Genomic DNA, 19,498 nt, shown 5'->3' with positions numbered 1-19,498 from the left:
CTAGTAAGCAGAATAAAGCAGAGGCAAAGGTGTGATTTTAGAGACTAGATTTTAGAAAGCACTATGGCCTCCTCCTTGCTATCTTATATCTCCTTCTTTCTTAGTCTGAGTAAGATACCTGTCAGTGTGATGAGAGGCCTGTGTGGCCAGGCCTCTTGTCAACAGCAATCCTGAAAGCGGATCCTCCAACCACAGTAAAGCCTTCAGATGACTGGAAGGCCTTGGCCACATCTTGACTTCAACAACATGGGATCCTGAACCAGTACCACCCAGCTAAGTCACTCCTGAATTTCACAGGAAGTGAAATTCACAGGAAGTGATAGTTGTTGCTAAGTACTAGGGTAAATCTGAGGTGGTTTGTTATATGATAGATAATATAATGAATTCTATCTCATCAAGAAACACTGTACAAACTACTGTGGTGAACAAGAAGTGAAACTCAGGTTTTCTTTTAAACTGAGGACTTCTCCCCTAATGTCTCTACACTGTAAACAGAATACTAAGGGTCATTCATTGATACATTCTGCTATCTTGACTCTTCATATCCTTTTAGAAATCAAAGGATTCTTGCATATTCTTTGTGTAAAAAAAGTGAAAGTGTTAGTCCCTCAGTCATGTCTGATTTTTTGTGACCCCATGGACTTGTGGCTGTCAGGCTCCTTGTGTAGGATTACCATAAACAGAGACTGAACCATAAATTTCATATTTCTCAAATACAATTTTCTAAAAGGGCCTCTTTTCCCTTCACTCTGTGTCTCATTTTCCAAGGCAGCCATAGTTGACATTTACTATAATGTCCAGAGATCTTTCTCTTTTCAAATATGGTAATCAAATCCTAAACAAGATAAATATTCCTCAAAACTACCCACCAAAACGGAGGAGGAAAGGGCTGTGAGTGGTTAGTAGCAGCTTCCTTCTGTTACTGGTTCAAAACATTTCTGTTAAGTCACTAATTCATTAGAGACTTGGCCAACTGATCGGGAATGAAATCAATTAAGAGTTTTTTATAACACAGAGGACTATATTCAGTATGATAAATCATAATGGAAAAGAATATACAGAAAAGAATGTTTATAATATATGTATAACTTTGCTGTACAGTAGAAATTAAAAAACAACGAAATTAATTAGTTTTTGAGAAGGGTAATAAACATAAAGTCACATTGAAAACAGGAAAAAAATTGTACCACTATCTTAGCCATTTCTGAATACTACCTGCTAGGTTTTATCTTGTGTATACATGCATACTTTTATAAAACTGCAAACAATATGGAATTTTTTCATTTTGGAAAAATCTTAAATGTATCCATACAATTTAAAGTTTTTAGGAAAGAATTTCATTTGTATTAGCCAAAAGTGTATTTAATTATAACTTAATAAGCATAGGCCAACATATATGCCACTGGAAAAGATTTTAATTTCAACTGGCCAGTATTTTTCTAAATTAGGTCTAAAGTTTCACAATGAATATGTATCTAGCTCTTAAATACTCATAAATCCAATTTATTCATTCCTTTAGAATATATTTGTTCTCTTTAATCCTTTATATGTTTAGTGCTTATTAGCACTTTGGCTCTAGATATATAAAAGGAGATGAAAAAACTGAAATGGAAAATCATTAATTTTTATTATAGTACAAAAAGACTGAATTGAAGAGCTATTCAAAGTATTAAATACATGTGTGTGCTCAGTCACTCAGTAGTGTCCGACTCTTTGCAACCCCATGGACTGTAACCTGCCAGGCTCTGTCCATGCAATTCTCCAAGCAAAAATACTGGAGTGGGTTGCCATTTCCTACTCCAGGGGATCTTCCCAACACAGGGATCGAATCTGCATTGCTTGCACCTCTTGCATTGGTAGATGAATTCTTTACCACTGTGCCACCTGGGAAGCCCATTTTTAATGTATGTGTGTGCTCAACTGTGCACATTAAATATACAGTTGTCAAATATAGTAAGGAGAATTAAGAGAACTCAATGAATTTTAGATTTATTTCTTATTTGAAGCTTTCTATATTTTCCTCTTATCATCTGTCCACAAATATAATCAATGCAACATTATTAATTTTTTGATAATAAGCTACCTTTGACATGATTCCTGTTACACTTAATTTCAGCTCAAGTGTTCATAACTGACAGATGCTAAAACTTTCAAATAATGACAAATTATCCAAATTCAAAATAAACTAAATTAGTAACACATCTTAGGAGTTTTTCACATTACCCCTTTTGTTCTAATCAAGATTGCTATTTTCAAAAATACCTTCTATGTATTTTGAACTGGAGATATTTTATTATCTTCAAAGATATTATAATTAGAATAAACATAAGAATTGTGACTAAAAATTAATAGTAAATCATGACATTTAGAAGTCCTTGCAATAAGAAAATGGTCTGCAAATATTACTTACTTAAGCACTACCTTTATAAGTCAGCATTTTATAGTAGTTTAATGATTTTAAAATGTACTTACTAGGCTCTATCATAAAACTGTATTCTCAAAGTCAGAATCACTGTTTCTGAATTTTATGTTTGGCAAAATAAATCTAAACATATTCCAGTGGCATGGTTTCTTGTGTTTACTAGCAGTTTTAGATAAATGGAAATTGGCGTGAGGGTGAAGAGAGCTCAATGATTCAAATAAAAAACTAATACTGATTCTTAATAAAGAACTATGAACTGAGAGATATTGTAGGAAATTTTTCATTCTAAAATTTTTATTTATAGGGAAGTATCAAACAGGATTTCTCAATTTGATGTTAAATAAAAACAAGATAGTCTTAGTTCTCCCCATCTTTATTTTTCTTAAAAATGTACCCTTCCTGCATGTATTTTTCTACTTTTATTATGCATTTATGTTTCTATAAATGATGTCATGCATTACATTTTTTAAAAATCTAAATAAATTATTCCTACTTTATCATTTTGTAATCTCCATTATTTATTCAACACTCTTTTGAAATGTATATATAGTATAGTATATATGTATATACTATATGTATATACAGGTATAGTAATATGTAAATATTTAGTTTAATTTTTCTAAAATGTTTAACTGTAATGATGTACCACTGTGCTACTGATGGATGTTTAGGTTATTTCTAACCAAAGTACCATGAACATCCTTGTGCATGTCTCCTCTGCAGATATGCAATATTCATTTTTACACTGCTTCAGTGAAGACTTTTGCTTAAGCTAGTCAGGTGGATTTTGTTTTTTAATTAAGCACAGGCAAATGAAAAAACAAAAATGCTATTTTCTTGCCCAGAATCATCTGTGTATTACTATATTATTTTTATCTTTCTTTGTTAAATCTTTTATCTCTTTGGTAAACACCTGTGACATAGACAAGTAAATACTAGAAAATAAGAAATTTAAGCCTTTATTTTACTTGGAAATAGTGCTTCAAATATATTTAGGAACATGTAAGTTACTTGCTTGTATATAAAGAACTTCTATTTAGAATTCCAGAGGTGGATTCACTTCAAGAAAACAAAATGAGGAAGATGTGTTATATACTAGCATTTAAATTCTACTTCTTGTAATAACAGTGTCAGGGTTGAAAAGAATCTTGTCTGCTTTCTCCAACTTTCTTGCCCACCCCAAATGTAACAGAATATTGACTAAATAATTCAGAAAGTCTGATTTCTCATTTATTTTCTTTAGGGAATAAAATTGCAGCACAGTCTACCTTTGATTCTTTTTCTCTCGGTATTCCTGATTTTGCTTTATCATGAGGCTGATCAAGAGTCAAATTATTCTTCCTTGCTTCACTGTCTTCAAGCAGGGGAACATAGCCACAACTGTTATCTGTAAGACAAAAACCTCTTGGACCTAAGTAGGAAATCCTTGTTTTGGGTACCACTTAGAAAAGTAAAAAGAATATACACCCAAACCCCTAATTTTAAAGAGCAGAGATTTTGAACTATGGGTTTTAAAAATTCTTTAGATAATAGTTACTGTAACAATTTAGTTTTGCCCACTTAGATTTTGGCATATTTGATTCGTATTTTTAAATTTTCATTTCTAATAAACACACAAAATTCCTACACTTCCAGTATCAGCAGTATACAGAATCTGTAGAATTTAAAAACTAGAAGTATGCCGTTTGCATTTTATTATCAGCAACCACAATTAAATTTTTATTTAAGAAATATATTCAGGTATGCATTTGTTGTTTATTTATTTGAATAATGACTCTATGCTTATTATTAAAAAATCAGAAAATGCAGACCTGCTGAAAAGAATAAATAAAAAGCTACTCACAGTTTTTATCATCTGTGAATGATTCCTATTAACATTTTGGTTTATATTTTACCAGAATTTTTCTTTTTCAATACATATAAATTCACAAGAAACAATTTTTTTGCATAGATAAAATTACATGTTTTTTATCTTGCTTTTCTCATTTTGCTATATATCATGAATATATCTCATGTTTTTAAGTGAACACCTATTATCATCACTTTACTTGGCTACACAGCTGTTTACTACATGAATGACTGTAATTTAATGGTTGAACATCCCATTATTAGAAATTATTACTGTGATGAGCATCCTTGTAATACATACCTTGAGTACCTGAAGAAATATTTTTTATGATACACTCTTAGGACTCAAATTTTTGGTTTAAAAGGCACACACATTTCAAAAGCTTTTGCTATTTACTAAAAAATTGTCTTCTAGGTATCAACTTAAGAGTGCCACCATATGGTACATGTGGCTGTCCACTTTCCCATTTCCTGCATGTGTTAATTTCTTAAATAAACATAAACCTTAACTGCACCACAGTTATTAAGATACCAGAAATACTGAGAAACACAGGAGAAATAAAACAGAAAAACTTAACTTCCGTCTTTCTTTTCCACACAGGTTTAAGAAATACTTAAAAATTTAACATGAATATACCTCGACTGGAATTCACAAGAAGTAACTGTGATGTTAGCTTGTCAATAATAGTTTGTTGAAGTGACAGCTGTTCCTGTTGCTCACGTATTCTCTGCTCATAGTTTTCAGTCTGCTGACATAAAAACCAGTTAGCCTGATATTTACTGATAGACATGTACATACATTTAATGTCCATTAGTGATTACATATAGATATGAGTTATCCATATTGCCATTTCCCAGGTACAGGGGCATTTATTTACGAGCTAAAAACAGGATTCAATCATGTACTTATAATCATTACAGACAAAAGTGATTTAAAACACTTTAAGCACTGTAAAATTTTAAAAATCACCTTAAAGAAATTTCAGTTAAGAGCTCAATGTACAGTTCTTGGATAAAAATTGTAATTTAGAATTTAATCTGTAATGATAACAAAAAAGCATGAATGGTAAAATGGATGCTAAAGTTATTCTATAAAAATACTAACTTTAAAAAATTAAGATTTCATGTTCTTAAAATAAATGCACTTTTGAGTTTATTTTTAGAGTATAAAAACACAAAGGAAGTAGTTATAGCTAAAACATTGTGAAATTCAAAGGTACAAGCACAAATTATAAAATTACACTGATCAGAAACTTCTAAGATTAAGATTTAAGAAGTCAAGAAACCACATGGTTAATTTCTAATGGACATCTTAAATACCACAATTTCCCTTATATTTTTTAATCCAGTCACCTTACTACTATTACAATGGCTGTGAGAATTAAGCAATGAAAGAGTTTATGGCCATATCACCCTGAATGCGCCCGATCTTGTCTGATCTTGGATGCTAAACAGGGTCAGGCCTAGTTAGTACTTGGATGGGAGCAGTGAAAGAAGACACAAGTTCACATTTTGCAGCACACAAATGTTGCAAACCTGATATATGAAAACACTTCATTACAATGATCAAATTAGCACAAAGTCTGAAAAATATATAACCAAAAAATAATAGAGAATTCTTTACCAATTTCTATTACTAGAACATATAAATGACTAAATTGTAAATTCTTTGAAATATGAAATGGGGTTCTAATAATCTTGGAATGTCCTTCAATAGATACTAAATATTTGATTTTGAATTGATTCTTAATGATCAAAATTAGTGAAGCTCTAGTATTTTCAGAGATCTACAAACATTAAGTGCTTTATATATGACACAGCTGTTTCTAGAGTCCCAAAAGAAATTAGCTTAAGAAATGAAAGCAAAATAGCACATTTTCCCAGATAAAAGGTGAAATTTTGTATTATATTTTAAACATGAGTAACTGACAAAGCTGGTAAGTAATCCAAGTGGTGTTTTGTCTTGCATGTTTCCTGAGGGTAGTCTCATGTAACTTGATATTCCTATGCAAAGTAACTTATACACAGGACATATTCAGTACAAGCTTATTGAAAAAAAAAAGAATCCAATTAAAATAAAATTCAAGTAAATTTTATTATTATAAGAATGAATCTTTTGAATCTGTCTGAACCATACATCCTATGACTAGGAGTGTGATAACAGAACCTTGGATACCAAATTCCAGCCTAGGGCCAGGCTTCCTAGAACAAGACTTATTCCTACATAAATTTGCATCCAAGCCCCTAGAAAGAGTGGGTGGGTTGACTATAAGAAGGGTTTAAACCTCTAATGCTAATTCTGTAATACTTTAAACTTGCCTGTCTACAAAGAGCTACCAGGGCTGAGGAATCAGCAAACATGCTGATACTATGGTTTGTTCTATCTACTTTTGTGTATTTAGAACATCCTCTAAAGAACTCCAAGCTTTTCATAAACATTAACCAAAAATTATCCATTCTTTCACTATTTTTTGATAGGTATATATATTTTACTATCCAGCATTAAATGACCAGTACAAAAAGCTTATTAAGGTAGAAACACACTCAGAATAAATGTATAAGTTATTCAAACCTCAGCCCATTCTCTATCTATTACATATTTGTTCCCAACCTTAATGAAAAAACAAATGACCTGTATTTTCTTTTGGAACCAACTCAGAAAGCCTCTGCCAGGTAATTTTCATCTTCTAGTCTCTGGCTTAAAAACATATTTTAGCACATCTCCATATAACATATTATAATAAATGAATAATGCTGAAAATGTTTTCATTAGCAGGGAAAAAAAAAATCAAGAGATCAACAATTTCAAGTTGAAGTTTTCCACTATTTAGTAAACCACGTAACAAAGTACTTTATAAACTTAAGCAAATTCTGTAATAATTTAAAAAACTGATACTCTGGAAGTATAGCAGGGGAAATAGAATAACAATAACCCATGTTCTCTTAAGTTCTTTCCACACACTTTCATTATATCAATTATTAGTCTAGCCTAATTGTTTATATGTATGATTTCTCTTTAGACTATGACCTCCTTAAGGACAGAGACTATTTTCTTCTGTTATCTCCAGAGTACCTGGCACATACTGAAATGCTCAATAAATATTAGTCAAATAAATAATCTAATTAAGTTAAGAAAATATAAGAGAAATAGATATGTCTTCAGAAGTTAACCTGAAGGAATGGAAATAAGGTTTTGCTTACATTTCTGAAGAAAAATAGGAAAAATAGAGATAGTAAGTAAATAAGACCAAAGAAAATTAAGTCTCAGAAGATAGATGCAAAAAAACTGTCTATGTCTGAAGATTTTTTTCATTTTTCCTTTTTTTGGAAAAAAAGGGAAGCTTATACTGTCAGAAAAAAAATTACTAATTTGAGAAGAGAAAATATTTAGAAACAGTATAAAGACTTTGACCACAAAGCCATGAGAGGGAAAGTCCAGAGGAGGATATTGTATCAAATTGGGAAATAACCAGCAGAACTGAGTTTACTTGCTATGTTTGGAAACTAACAGAAACAAGAGGCTTTTGCTTCTTGTTCACTGAATAGATGTACATAAACTTATTATCTGAAAACTCCTTTTAAAAGGTCAGATAATTGTTGCACTGTCATAGTATTCACACACACAAAAATCAGTACAATTACAAAGCAAGTACATTCTAGCACTACCAAAGACCCTACAAAACAGAAAAATTACTAACAACCACATTGAAAATGTACAACAGCAATGTCTTGTCAACACTTCTGTACAGAGCACAGACATGACAGCTAAAACAGACAGAAGAGAAGATGCTTTTGACAGCCAGTGTGTGTGAATGATTCTTTGAGTCAGATGGCAGCAACAAGTTACCAACTAGGAGATCTGCATGACAACTAACCATCCATCTGTATCAAACACCATCTGGCCAAGATGACTCTGGCTTCTGTGTATCTGACACTCCTTCCAATTCCAAAGACTAGCAAAACAAGTGGTCTACCAGCATCTAAAGAGGTAAACAGGTACTGAGGTACTTGTGCCAGAATATACTTTATATCCTTTCTCAGTGTTGAAAAGCAAAACTTATAACAATGGTGATCAAATACAGCACAGACCTTGAATTTACTAAAAATGGTTGTCTATACGCTCTCTTGACTATCATAAATAAAGCAAAAAGCTTAAGAAAAGTCCCTTTATCCTGGCAAAATTTCAATCCATCTTTAAAATTAAGGCAGCATATTTTCTATAATTTCAGACATACAGCTACTCAAGTTTTCATGGGTTTCATAAATATTAAAATAGAGTTCTATAAACTGAATTTTTTTCTATTGCTGACATTGAAAATTCTCATTTTTCATATTTTCCAAAGCACTTATTTCCTAAATGGGAAAAAAAGGTCAAGTGTCCTCAGTCATCCATAATACTCTAAATACGTCAAACATAATCTCTCTCATCCTCAAGAAACTAATCCCAATATTCTGAGAAATACCATTTTTTTTCTTCCAAGTATAAAAAAGAATAGAAATTTAGTAAATATTGAATGGATTCAAAGAAAATGTTTAAAAACCTTCCAAATTATTGCAAGATAAACAAATAGAACAAAAGCTTTATTGAAGGGTTTCCTTCGTTACTACAAAAACTCTCAATAGGGAACTCCATAGTTCATGAAGGAAGATAATTAAATATTAATTATTCCAATACATAACATTTTAGACAAAAACTATCCTGAAACTGGTAAACTAAAAACATCAACTTAAATTTTAGGTTAAGAAAAAGAGAGACTGCATAGGATTAGCAACTGGAGATCTGGTTTCTACAGCTCATTTCTAAACCAAACTCTGTTATATCCTCCTATAACTAGGGAGTTATAAATCCTGCCCTCTCCCACCCTCCTGATACCAAGACTTATCCAGGAGATCTGCAATCTGACAGTAGATTATCAATCTGATTATCTACTATTAAGTGATGGTGCTGTCACCAATTTCTCTGTATGCCAAATGGTAAACTATTATTACTTCACAATATTATGTTTTGGTACTAATTAATTTACTTAGGTTCTTTGAGCCTTGGTTTCTTTCACTTTGAAATAAAAATAATATTTACTTGAAGTATTGAAGTAGATGGCATGTATAAAATGTATGGTATGTAGTAAGCTCTTTGCAAATGTTAGCTCCTTTCCTGTAATAATGAACGAGGTTTCTACATACCATTATAACGTGTGCATGTCCATTAACTAAAGCTCTGATTATCACTGATTATCACTACATATACAATTTGTCACCAGACTTACCACACAACCATCCCATGCTTTATGCCAGTTTTTTCAATTCTTCTTATAGTTCACTGTAATTTAAGACTCAGAAGCTTTTTCTCTGAAAAACCAGTGTGGTATCTTCATTGAATCAAAAACATTCTATGAAGCAATAAACAAATAAATTAATTAATAAACAAACTCTGGTTGTTCAAAGTTTACAAAGAAACAAAATAGGCTCAAAATGATTAAGAAACAAAATGGTTGTTAAAAATTACAAAAGTAGCACATTTGTGAAAAGAATGCAAAAAACAACAAAATGTCCACCATCACAACCATATCAAAACCTGAGATGTATACAAAGTAAAAAAATCACAGTCTCTTCCTTTACTTTGCCCTTCATTCCTCCTTAGAGGTAATTCCTATTGACATTTTGGTATGTGTTCTTTTAAAACTTCAGCGTACATGTGTATGTATCTTTTTAAAAAATGTGAATTGTTCTGCAACCAAATTTTTCATCAACACATTATTATATGATCATTTCACTGACTACTATGCACCAGAATCAGAGAGCTTTATTTTCCCTATTTGACTTAAAAGCATTAAATTAACCTCCTGAGATTATTTCCCACATTTTATAGATGAGAATACTGAGGCAAAGAGCTAGAAAATAATCTGCTCAAAGTTTCTCAGTAGGAAGTAGAGCTGGGATTTGAATCCAGGTTAGCCTGACTGCAATGCCCAAGCCCTTTGAATAATCACCATGACTAGATTCAATGGCACCCCACTCCAATACTCTTGCCTGGAAAATCCCATGGACGGAGGAGCCTGGTAGGCTGCAGACCATGGGGTCGCGAAGAGTCGGACACGACTGAGCGACTTCACTTTCACTTTTCTCTTTCATGCACTGGAGAAGGACATGGCAACCCACTCCAGTGTTCTCGCCTGGAGAATCCCAGGGACGGGGGAGCCTGGTGGGCTGCCGTCTATGGGGTTACACAGAGTCGGACACGACTGAGGCAACTTAGCAGCAGCAGACTCACATGAGTTTATCTAGCTCTGCCAAGATCCTCTTTTTGCTATTTACTCTCCCCTTGGATATGTAGATGACACCACCCTTAGGGCAGAAAGCCAAGAGGAACTAAAGAGCCTCTTGATGAAGGTGAAACAGGAGCATGAAAAAGCTGGTTTAAAACTCAACATTCACAAAGATCATGGCATCTGATCCCATCACTTCATGGCAAACACAAGGGGAAAAAACAGAAACAGTGGCAGATTTTATTTTCTTGGGCTCCCAAATCACTGTGGACTGCAAGGAGATCAAACCAGTCAATCCTCAAGGAAATCAACCCTGACTATTCATTGAAGACTAATGCTGAAGCTGAAGCTCCACTACTTTGGCCACCTGATATGACGAGCTGACTCACTGGAAAAGACCCTGATGCTGGGAATGACTGAGAGCAGGAAAAGGGGGCGAGAGAGAATGAAACGGTTGGATGGTATCACTGAATCAATGGACATAAGTTTGAGCAAACTCTAGGAGACAGTGCGGTCCATGGGGTCCCAAAGAGTTAGACAGACTTCCAAATTGTCCTTCCAGCAGAACTCTCCTTTGAACTCTCTATTTATGTGGCCAAGAGCTACTGAAAAAGCATTTGTTATTTGTAGCAATGGGAAGAAAACAGATGGAATACCTGGAAAGGGCTGTGATTTAACTAGGTTAGTATAATGATTACGAACTTAGAGGAGTCAGATAAGCTCAGTTTTTAACCAGGTTAGTATAATGATTGTGAACTTAGAGGAGTCAGATAACCTCAGTTTCAGTATCGATTCTGCCACTTATGTTGCAATACTGATTTATTTCTGAGTCTCAGGTTCTTCATTTGAGAATGGGGCTAATAATGCCAACTTTGTAGGGCTGGGCATATATACATGTAAAGGATGTGACATTTGTAAAATATACTTAGTTAATTCTCCTTTCTGCTTTATGAAGTAATATGAATTTAAGGATTGAAGGAGCAAAAAGAATACAATTGGTTCAGTATTATCTGGGATTACCTGGCATTTTAGTATGGTCATTGCAGATGACACCATCCTTATGGCAGAAAGTGAAGAGGAACTAAAAAGCCTCTTGAAGAAAGTGAAAGAGGAGAGTGAACAAGTTGGCTTACAGCTCAACATTCAGAAAACTAAGATCATGGCATCTGGTCCCATCATTTCATGGGAAATAGATGGGGAAACAGTGGAAACAATGGCTGACTTTATTTTTGGGGGCTCCAAAATCACTGCAGATGGTGACTGCAGCCATGAAATTAAAAGACGCTTACTCCTTGGAAGGAAAGTTATGACCAACCTAGATAGCACATTCAAAAGCAGAGACATTACTTTGCCAACAAAAGTCCATCTAGTCAAGGCTATGGTTTTTCCAGTGGTCATGTATAGATGTGAGAGTTGGACTGTGAAGAAAGCTGAGCGCTGAAGAATTGATGCTTTTGAACTGTGGTGTTGGAGAAGACTCTTGAGAGTCCCTTGGACTGCAAGGAGATCCAACCAGTCCATCCTAATGGAGATCAGTCCTGGATGTTCATTGGAAGGACTGATACTGAAGCTGAAACTCCAATACTTTGGCCACCTCATGTGAAGAGTTGACGCATTGGAAAAGACCCTGATGCTGGGAGGGATTGGGGGCAGGAGGAAAAGGGGACGACAGAGGATGAGATGGCTGGATAGCATCACCGACTCGATGGACATGAGTTTGGGTAAACTCCGGGAGTTGGTGATGGAAAGGGAGGCCTGGCGTGCTGCGATTCGTGGGGTTGCAGAGTTAGACATGACTGAGTAACTGAACTGACTGAGGATAAAGGCTATCCTGTGAAGAAAAGCTAAAAACAGTCAAGTTTTCATAAAGACTACAGGTCCTTAGACAAACAATTTAATGTCATGGTGGCAGCAGTGTCTAGGTATAACAATGGAAAATTTGGTATCGAGAAGAACACCTCTCAGGTCTCAGGGAAAGTGAATATACTTGATGACCAACAGGACATTAGTAGCAGTGTCAGCAATCATCCTTGGAAATTTAAGTGAGATAATTTAGGATAAATAAAAGGCACTATTATTCCACACAGCAGCTTATAAGACTCATTACTCTTTTAATATGGTATAGGTGGGAAAAAATAAGAGGATGTATAAGCTCAGGTCTGACATTCAGTAAAATATGGCTTTCAAGTGACAATGACACATATGGATCTAGAGCTCAGAGGGTAAATCTGGAGTACGGAGATAAATTTAGGAGTTATTGTCTTAAGTATCTGAAGCCATAGAAGATGAAATAGCTTATACAAGAATATAAAGTAGGATACAAGGAAGGGCTTGAATAAGTCTAATATTTAGTGGCCTGGTGGTAGAGACTAAACCTACAGAGAAAAATGAGGAATTACAACCCAAAAAGGAATGAGAAAAATCAAATATGGTGTCTGAAACACTAAGGAAAAATAGTACTTTAAGGAAGAGGTAGCACAAGAGATACAATCAGTTATTAAATGGAATAAGGTAGTTTTATATGTGTGAACTTGAAAGACTATCAATGATTTTAGGCAAAGAAGTTATAGATATGAAATCCGTGGTCAAGCAATTTTTTTCAAATCATAGTTCTACTACTTATTAGTGGAGTGCTTGTTATTTCACCTTTTTGAACTTCAGTTTCATTTGAAAATTTTAAATAACAACTGACTCATAAGAGCCATATAATAATTAAATGAGATGACTGTAACACTTTGCCAAACATAAGCCTCAATAAATCTTAGTGATGATGATGGTGAAGATAAACATAGTTTTAAAATTTTAAAACCTTTTTCAAATTAGCACAACTCCATTTTTGAAAAGATATGATTCACATATTCTGAAAGGATAAAGGTATGTTATTATCAGTGGTTACCTCTGGGAAAGAGGGAGAGGACCATCACTTTATACTCTGTATATCTTAGATTATCTGCATTTTTTTCAATAAGCATGTGCTGCTTTTGTAATTTTAGCTAGTAATATTTTTAAAAAATCACTTACCTGTCTTATTTGTCTTTGTCTCCTTTATTGATTTGGAATACTCGGATGTCTCTGCTTGACAGAATGTTCTAAAATGGATGTAGCACACTGACTTTTCACAGAGGAGCTTCTGAATCTTAAACTGAAGTGAACTAGAAGAAACACTGTGAGAAGAACTGGCCTGGAGTGCGGACAGCTGAGTGGTAAAGGGTGGGCAAGTATAAACTAATGAATGACAGGTGAATAGCAGTAAAACATAGAGAACCTATGCTAAATTTTTAGTAATAGATTTTAAGTTTGGTAAAATAAATATAGCATATAAAATTTGCCATTTTAATCATTTTTAAGTGTATAGTTCTGTGGCATTAAGTACAGTCACACTGTTGTACAAGCATCACTACCATCCATTTCCAGGGCTTTTTCATTTTCCCCAACTGAAATGCTGTCCTTTTCAACATGAAAAGGACACTTCAACACTCCCTTCCCTCAGCCTCTAGGAACCACTCTACTTTCTGTCTCTTTGAAGCCAACTATTCTATCCATTCTCTCTCTCTCTCTATATATATATATAGTCTTTTTGCATATTGTATATACATATACAAAATGTAGGAGAAGGCAATGGCACCCCACTCCAGTACTTTTGCCTGGAAAATCCCATGGACGGAGGAGCCTGATGGGCTACAGTCCATGGGGTCGTGAAGAGTTGGACATGACTGAGCGACTTCACTTTCACTTTTCACTTTCATGCATTGGAGAAGGAAATGGCAACCCACTCCAGTGTTCTTGCCTGGAGAATCCCAGGGACGGGGGAGCCTGGTGGGCTGCCGTCTATGGGGTTGCACAGAGTTGGACACGACTGACGCGACTTAGCAGCAGCAGCAGGACCATACACAATGTATGTATATTTTGTTTATCTATTTATCCACTGAGGGGGACTTGAGTTCCTTCTACCTTATGACCACTGTAAATAAGGCTGCTACAAACATAGGCATACAAATATCTCTTTCAATCCTTGCTTTCAGTTCATTTGGGTATCTATCCAGAAGTGGAATTGCTAGACTATATGGTAATAATCCTATGTTTTGTTTTGAAGAAACATCATTTATCTTTCACAGTTGATACACCATTTTACATTCCCATCAGCAATGTACAAGAGTTCTAATTTCCCTACATCCTCACCAATACTTTTTTTTTTTATTTCTTATAATAGCCATCCCAATGGGAATGGGATTAGTGTGGTTTCAGGGCTTTCCTGGTAGCTCAGTTGGTAAAGAATCTGCCTGCAATGCAGGAGACCTTGATTCAGTCCCTGGGTTGGGAAGATCCCCAGCAGAGGGTTAGGCTACCCACTCCAGTATTCTTGGGCTTCCCTGGTGGCTCATATGGTAAAGAATCCGCCTGCAATGGGGAGACCTGAGTTCGATCCCTGGGTTGGGAAGATCCCCTGGAGGACGGCATGGCAACCAACTCCAGTTTTCTTGCCTGGAGAATCCCAGGGACAGAGGAGCCTGGTGGGCTACAGTTCATGGGGTCACAAGGAGTCAGAACACGACTGAGCGACTAAGCACAGTGATTTCAACTTGCATTTCCCTAATGATGTCAAATTAATGATGGCTTCCCAGGTAGGCTACCCACTCCAGTATTCTTGGGCTTCCCTTGTGGTTCAGCTGGTAAAGAATCCGCATGCAATGTGGGAGACCTGGGTTCAATCCCTGGCTTGGAAAGATCCCCTGGAGAAGGAAAAGGCTACCTACTCCAGTTTTCTGGCTTGGAGAATTCCATGGATTGGACCATGGAATTGGATTGTGTTCATGGGTTGGACCCTTACCTTTCACCATATACAATTCCATGGATTGGACCAATTCTCCTGGAGAATTCCATTGGATTGCATAGTCCATGGGGTCGCAAAGAGTCGGACACGACCAAGCAACTTTCACTTTCACTTTCCAGGGTGACTCAGTGGTATAAAGAATCTGCCTGCCAATGCAGGAGACACAGGTTCAATCCCTGGGTTGGGAAGAGCCCCTGGAGGAAGAAATGGCAACCTACTCTAGTATTCATGCCTGGAAAGTCTCACGGACAGAGCAGCCTGGCGGACCACAGTCATTAGCATCGTAAAGAGCTGGACTCGATGGCTGAGTGATTGAAAAATGATGTTGAGCATCTTTTCATGTGCTTATTGGTCATTTGTATAACTTCTTTGGAGAATGTCTATTCATGTCCTTGGTTGATTTTTTAACTAGGTTGTTTTTTGTTGTTTTTGAGCATAGTTCTTTATACACTCTAAGTATCAACCCTTCATCAGATACATTTTTGCAATTATCTCCCCACATTCCTTGCGTTGCCTTTCACTCTATTGATAGTGTCTTTTGATGCACAAAGGTTTTAATTTTGATGAAGTCCAACTTAATAATTTTCCTCTTGCTGTCTGTGCTTCTGGTGTCATAGCTAAGAAAGTGAAAGTGAAGGTCACTCACTAGTGTCCGACTCTTTGCGACCCCGTGGACTACACAGTCCATGGAATTCTCCAGGCCAGAAAACTGGAGTGGGTAGCCTTTTCCTTCTCCAGGGGATCTTCCCAACCCAGGGATCGAACCCAGGTCTCCTGCATTGCAGGCGGATTCTTTACCAGCTGAGCCACAAGGGAAGCCCAAGAATACTGGAGTGGGTAGCCTATCCCTTTTCCAGCAGATCTTCCTGACCCAGGAATCAAACTGGGGTCTCCTGCATTGCAGGCGGATTCTTTAACAACTGAGCTATGAGGGAAGCCCATAGCTAAGAACCCTCTCCCAAATCCAATGTCATGAAGCCTTTCCCCTATGATTTCTTCTAAGAGCTTTACAGTACTGGCTCTTGCATTTAGGTCTTTGAGCAGGTTTAGGTTGATTTGTATATGGTGAAAGGTAAGGGTCCAACCCATGAACACAGACTTTCCCCCAAATGTTCTTTTCTTTTTTTGAGTACACCATGTAGCTCGTGAAATCTCAGTTCCCTGAGCTGGGACTGGACCTGGGCCATGGCAGTGAAAGCTTGGAATTCTACCCATTAGGGAACTCCCTCTTTTTAAAATTTCTTTCAGCAACATTTTGTAGTTTTCAGTGTATAAGTCTGTCGCCTACCTGGTTAAGTCGATTCCTAAGTATATTATTGATTTTGATACTGTTGTAAATGGAATTTTCTTAATTTCCTTTTCAGCTTGTTTCATGTTAATGTATAGCAGTGCAGTTGATTTTTGTGTGTTTATTTTATATCTTATAACTTTGCTGAATTTATTACTTCTAACAGTTTGATGGAATCTTTAGGGTTTTCTATACATAGGATACAGAAATCGGCAAACAGAGAGAGATAATTTTTCTTCTCCCTTTCCAATTTAGATATTTTTCTTGCCTGACTGCTTTAGATAGGGCTTACAGTGCTATGTTGAATAAAAGTAGTGGACGTGTACATCTTTGTCTTGTTCCTTATCTCAGAAAAATAAAGTTTTCAGTCTTTCACCATGGAGTATTATGTTAGATGCGGTTTTTTTCACACATAGCCTTTATTTCTTTTTAAACTGGTTATTTATAGCCTGAAGCAAGTGGCTGGCTGTTCACTAGAAGCCAAGATTTTTTTCTTTTTTTAAAAATTTATTTATTTTAGTTGGCGGCTAATTACTTTACCATATTGTAGTGGTTTTTGCCATACATTGACATGAATCAACCATGGGTGTACATGTGTTCCCCATCCTGAACCCTCCCTCCCACCTCCCTCCCCATCCCATCCCTCTGGGTCATCCCAGTGGACCAGCCCTGAGCACCCTGTCTCATACATTAAACCTGGACTGGCAATCTGTTTCATATATATGTAATATACATGTTTCAATGCTATTCTCTCAGATCATCCCACCCTCATCTTCTCCCACAGAGCCCAAAATACTGTTCTATACCTCTGTGTCTCTTTTGCTGTCTTGCATATAGGGTTATCGCTACCATCTTTCTAAATTTCATATATATGTGTTCAGTTCAGTTCAGTTGCTCAGCTGTGTCCAACTCTTTATGACCCCATGAATCACAGCATGCCAGGCCTTCCTGTCCATCACCATTTCCCGGAGTTCACTCAAACTCACGTCCATCGAGTCAGTGATGCCATTCAGCCATCTCATCCTGTCGTCCCCTTTTCCTCCTGCCCCCAATCCCTCCCAGCATCAGAGTCTTTTCCAATGAGTCAACTCTTCGCATGAGGTAGTCAAAGTACTGGAGTTTCAGCTTTAGCATCATTCCTTCCAAAGAAATCCCAGGGCTGATCTTCAGAATGGACTGGTTGGATCTCCTTGCAGCCCAAGGGACTCTCAAGAGTCTTCTCCAACACCACAATTCAAAAGCATCAATTCTTCGGCGCTCAGCTTTCTTCATAGTCCAACTCTTGCATCCATACATGACCACTGGAAAAACCATAGCCTTGACTAGACGGACCTTTGTTGGCAAAGTAATGTCTCTGCTTTTAAATATGTATGTTAGTATACTGTATTGGTGTTTTTCTTTCTGGCTTACTTCACTCTGTATAATAGGCTCCAGTTTCATCCACCTCATCAGAACTGATTCAAATGTATTCTTTTTAATGGCTGAATACATATTGTGTATATGTACCACAGCTTTCTTATCCATTCATCTGCTGACTGACATCTAGGTTGCTTCCATGTCCTGGCTATTATAAACAGTCACATATAGCCTTTAATATATTGTAATAGTTACATAATGTCTGTTTGTTGAGTGTTTTTACATTAAAAAAAAAAAGGTGTTGAATTTTGTAAATTCTTCTGCATCAATTGAGATGATCCTGTGCTTTTGTCCCCCTCTTCATTCTGTTAGAGTGGTGTATTACATTCACTGATTTGACCATTCTTGCAATGTAGGAATAAGGTGTATAACTGGTTTAGGTGTATAATCCTTTTAACACACTGTTGAATTTGGTTTGCTAGTATTTTGTTGAGGATTTCTGCATCACTGTTGATAAGGGATATCAGCCTGTAGTTTTCTTGTAGTGCCTTTGTCTGGCTTTGAAATTAGAGTAATGCTGGCCTCATAGAATTGAGTTAGGAAATACTCTACTTTGATCAAATTTTTGAAAGAGTGTGAGAAGGACTGGTGTTAATTCTTTGAATATTTGGTAGAAAGCACCAGCGAAGCCATTAAGTCCTGGGCTTTCTTTTTGTAAACTTTTTGGTAACTGCTTCAATTTCTTTACTAGGTATTGGCCTATTCAGATTTTCTAGCTCTGCACACCACTTTGTTACTGATGTCACAAATTACATCTTTATATATTATAAACCCATTAATATAGACTTAAAATTATCTTTATATCTTGTTCTAAATCTGGCTGTAGAAAATAAAAAGCAGAGCTACAAACCAAAATTACAATAATACTGATATTTATATTTGTCTATTATTTACCTTTCCCAAAGGGTTCTATATTTTCACCTGGCTTCAAGTTACTCTCTAGTACCTTTCCACTCCAACTTGGGCATTCCTTAGAACTTCTTATAGGTCAGGTCTAGGGGTAATGAACTCCTTCTACTTCTGTTTGTCTAGGAATATTTTAATGTCTCCTTCAGTTCTGAAGGACAGTCTTGCCAGATATAAAATCCTTGGTTAATAGTTGTTCTCCCCACCTTTAATACTTAAATACAACATAGCATTGCCCTCTGGTCTACAAGCTTTTTGTTGACAAATCCACTGACAGCCTTAGTGGTGCTTCCTTGTACACGAGTCCCTTTCCTCCTGAGGCTTTCCAGATTCTATATCTGTCTTTCAACAGTTTGATTACAATTTGTCTTGATGTAGGGCTCTTTAGATTTACCCTACATGAAGTCTGTTGAGCTTCTTGGATTTATATATATATATGCATATATATATATAGTTCCTCAAATTTGAGAAGCTTTATTTAATAATCTACTTCTTCAAAAGAATCTCTCTTCTCCCATAGTGCA

General features: G+C 35.8%; 1 protein-coding gene across 4 annotated transcripts in view; it reads right to left on the bottom strand.

The window, feature by feature from the left end:
- TANK (TRAF family member associated NFKB activator) overlaps positions 1-19,498 on the bottom strand; it is a 96,120-nt gene that overhangs the window by 25,911 nt on the left and 50,711 nt on the right. For 2 of the 4 annotated variants that reach the window (XM_070357551.1, XM_070357548.1), the window contains exons 3-4: positions 4,908-5,019; positions 3,691-3,809 (exon numbers count right to left, since the gene is read on the bottom strand). The exons of 1 other annotated variant lie outside the window; for it this stretch is intronic. In XM_070357551.1, the coding sequence (XP_070213652.1) occupies positions 3,691-3,809; positions 4,908-5,019 (231 nt within the window). The remainder of the gene's footprint in view (positions 1-3,690; positions 3,810-4,907; positions 5,020-19,498) is intronic. One more of the 4 variants, XM_005897277.3, reaches the window with a different exon arrangement.

This window comes from Bos mutus, chromosome 2, assembly GCF_027580195.1.
Source record: "Bos mutus isolate GX-2022 chromosome 2, NWIPB_WYAK_1.1, whole genome shotgun sequence".
NCBI lineage: Eukaryota > Metazoa > Chordata > Mammalia > Artiodactyla > Bovidae > Bos > Bos mutus.
The sequence above is the reverse complement of the archived record's forward strand: the minus strand, read 5'-3'. Positions and strand labels throughout refer to the sequence as shown.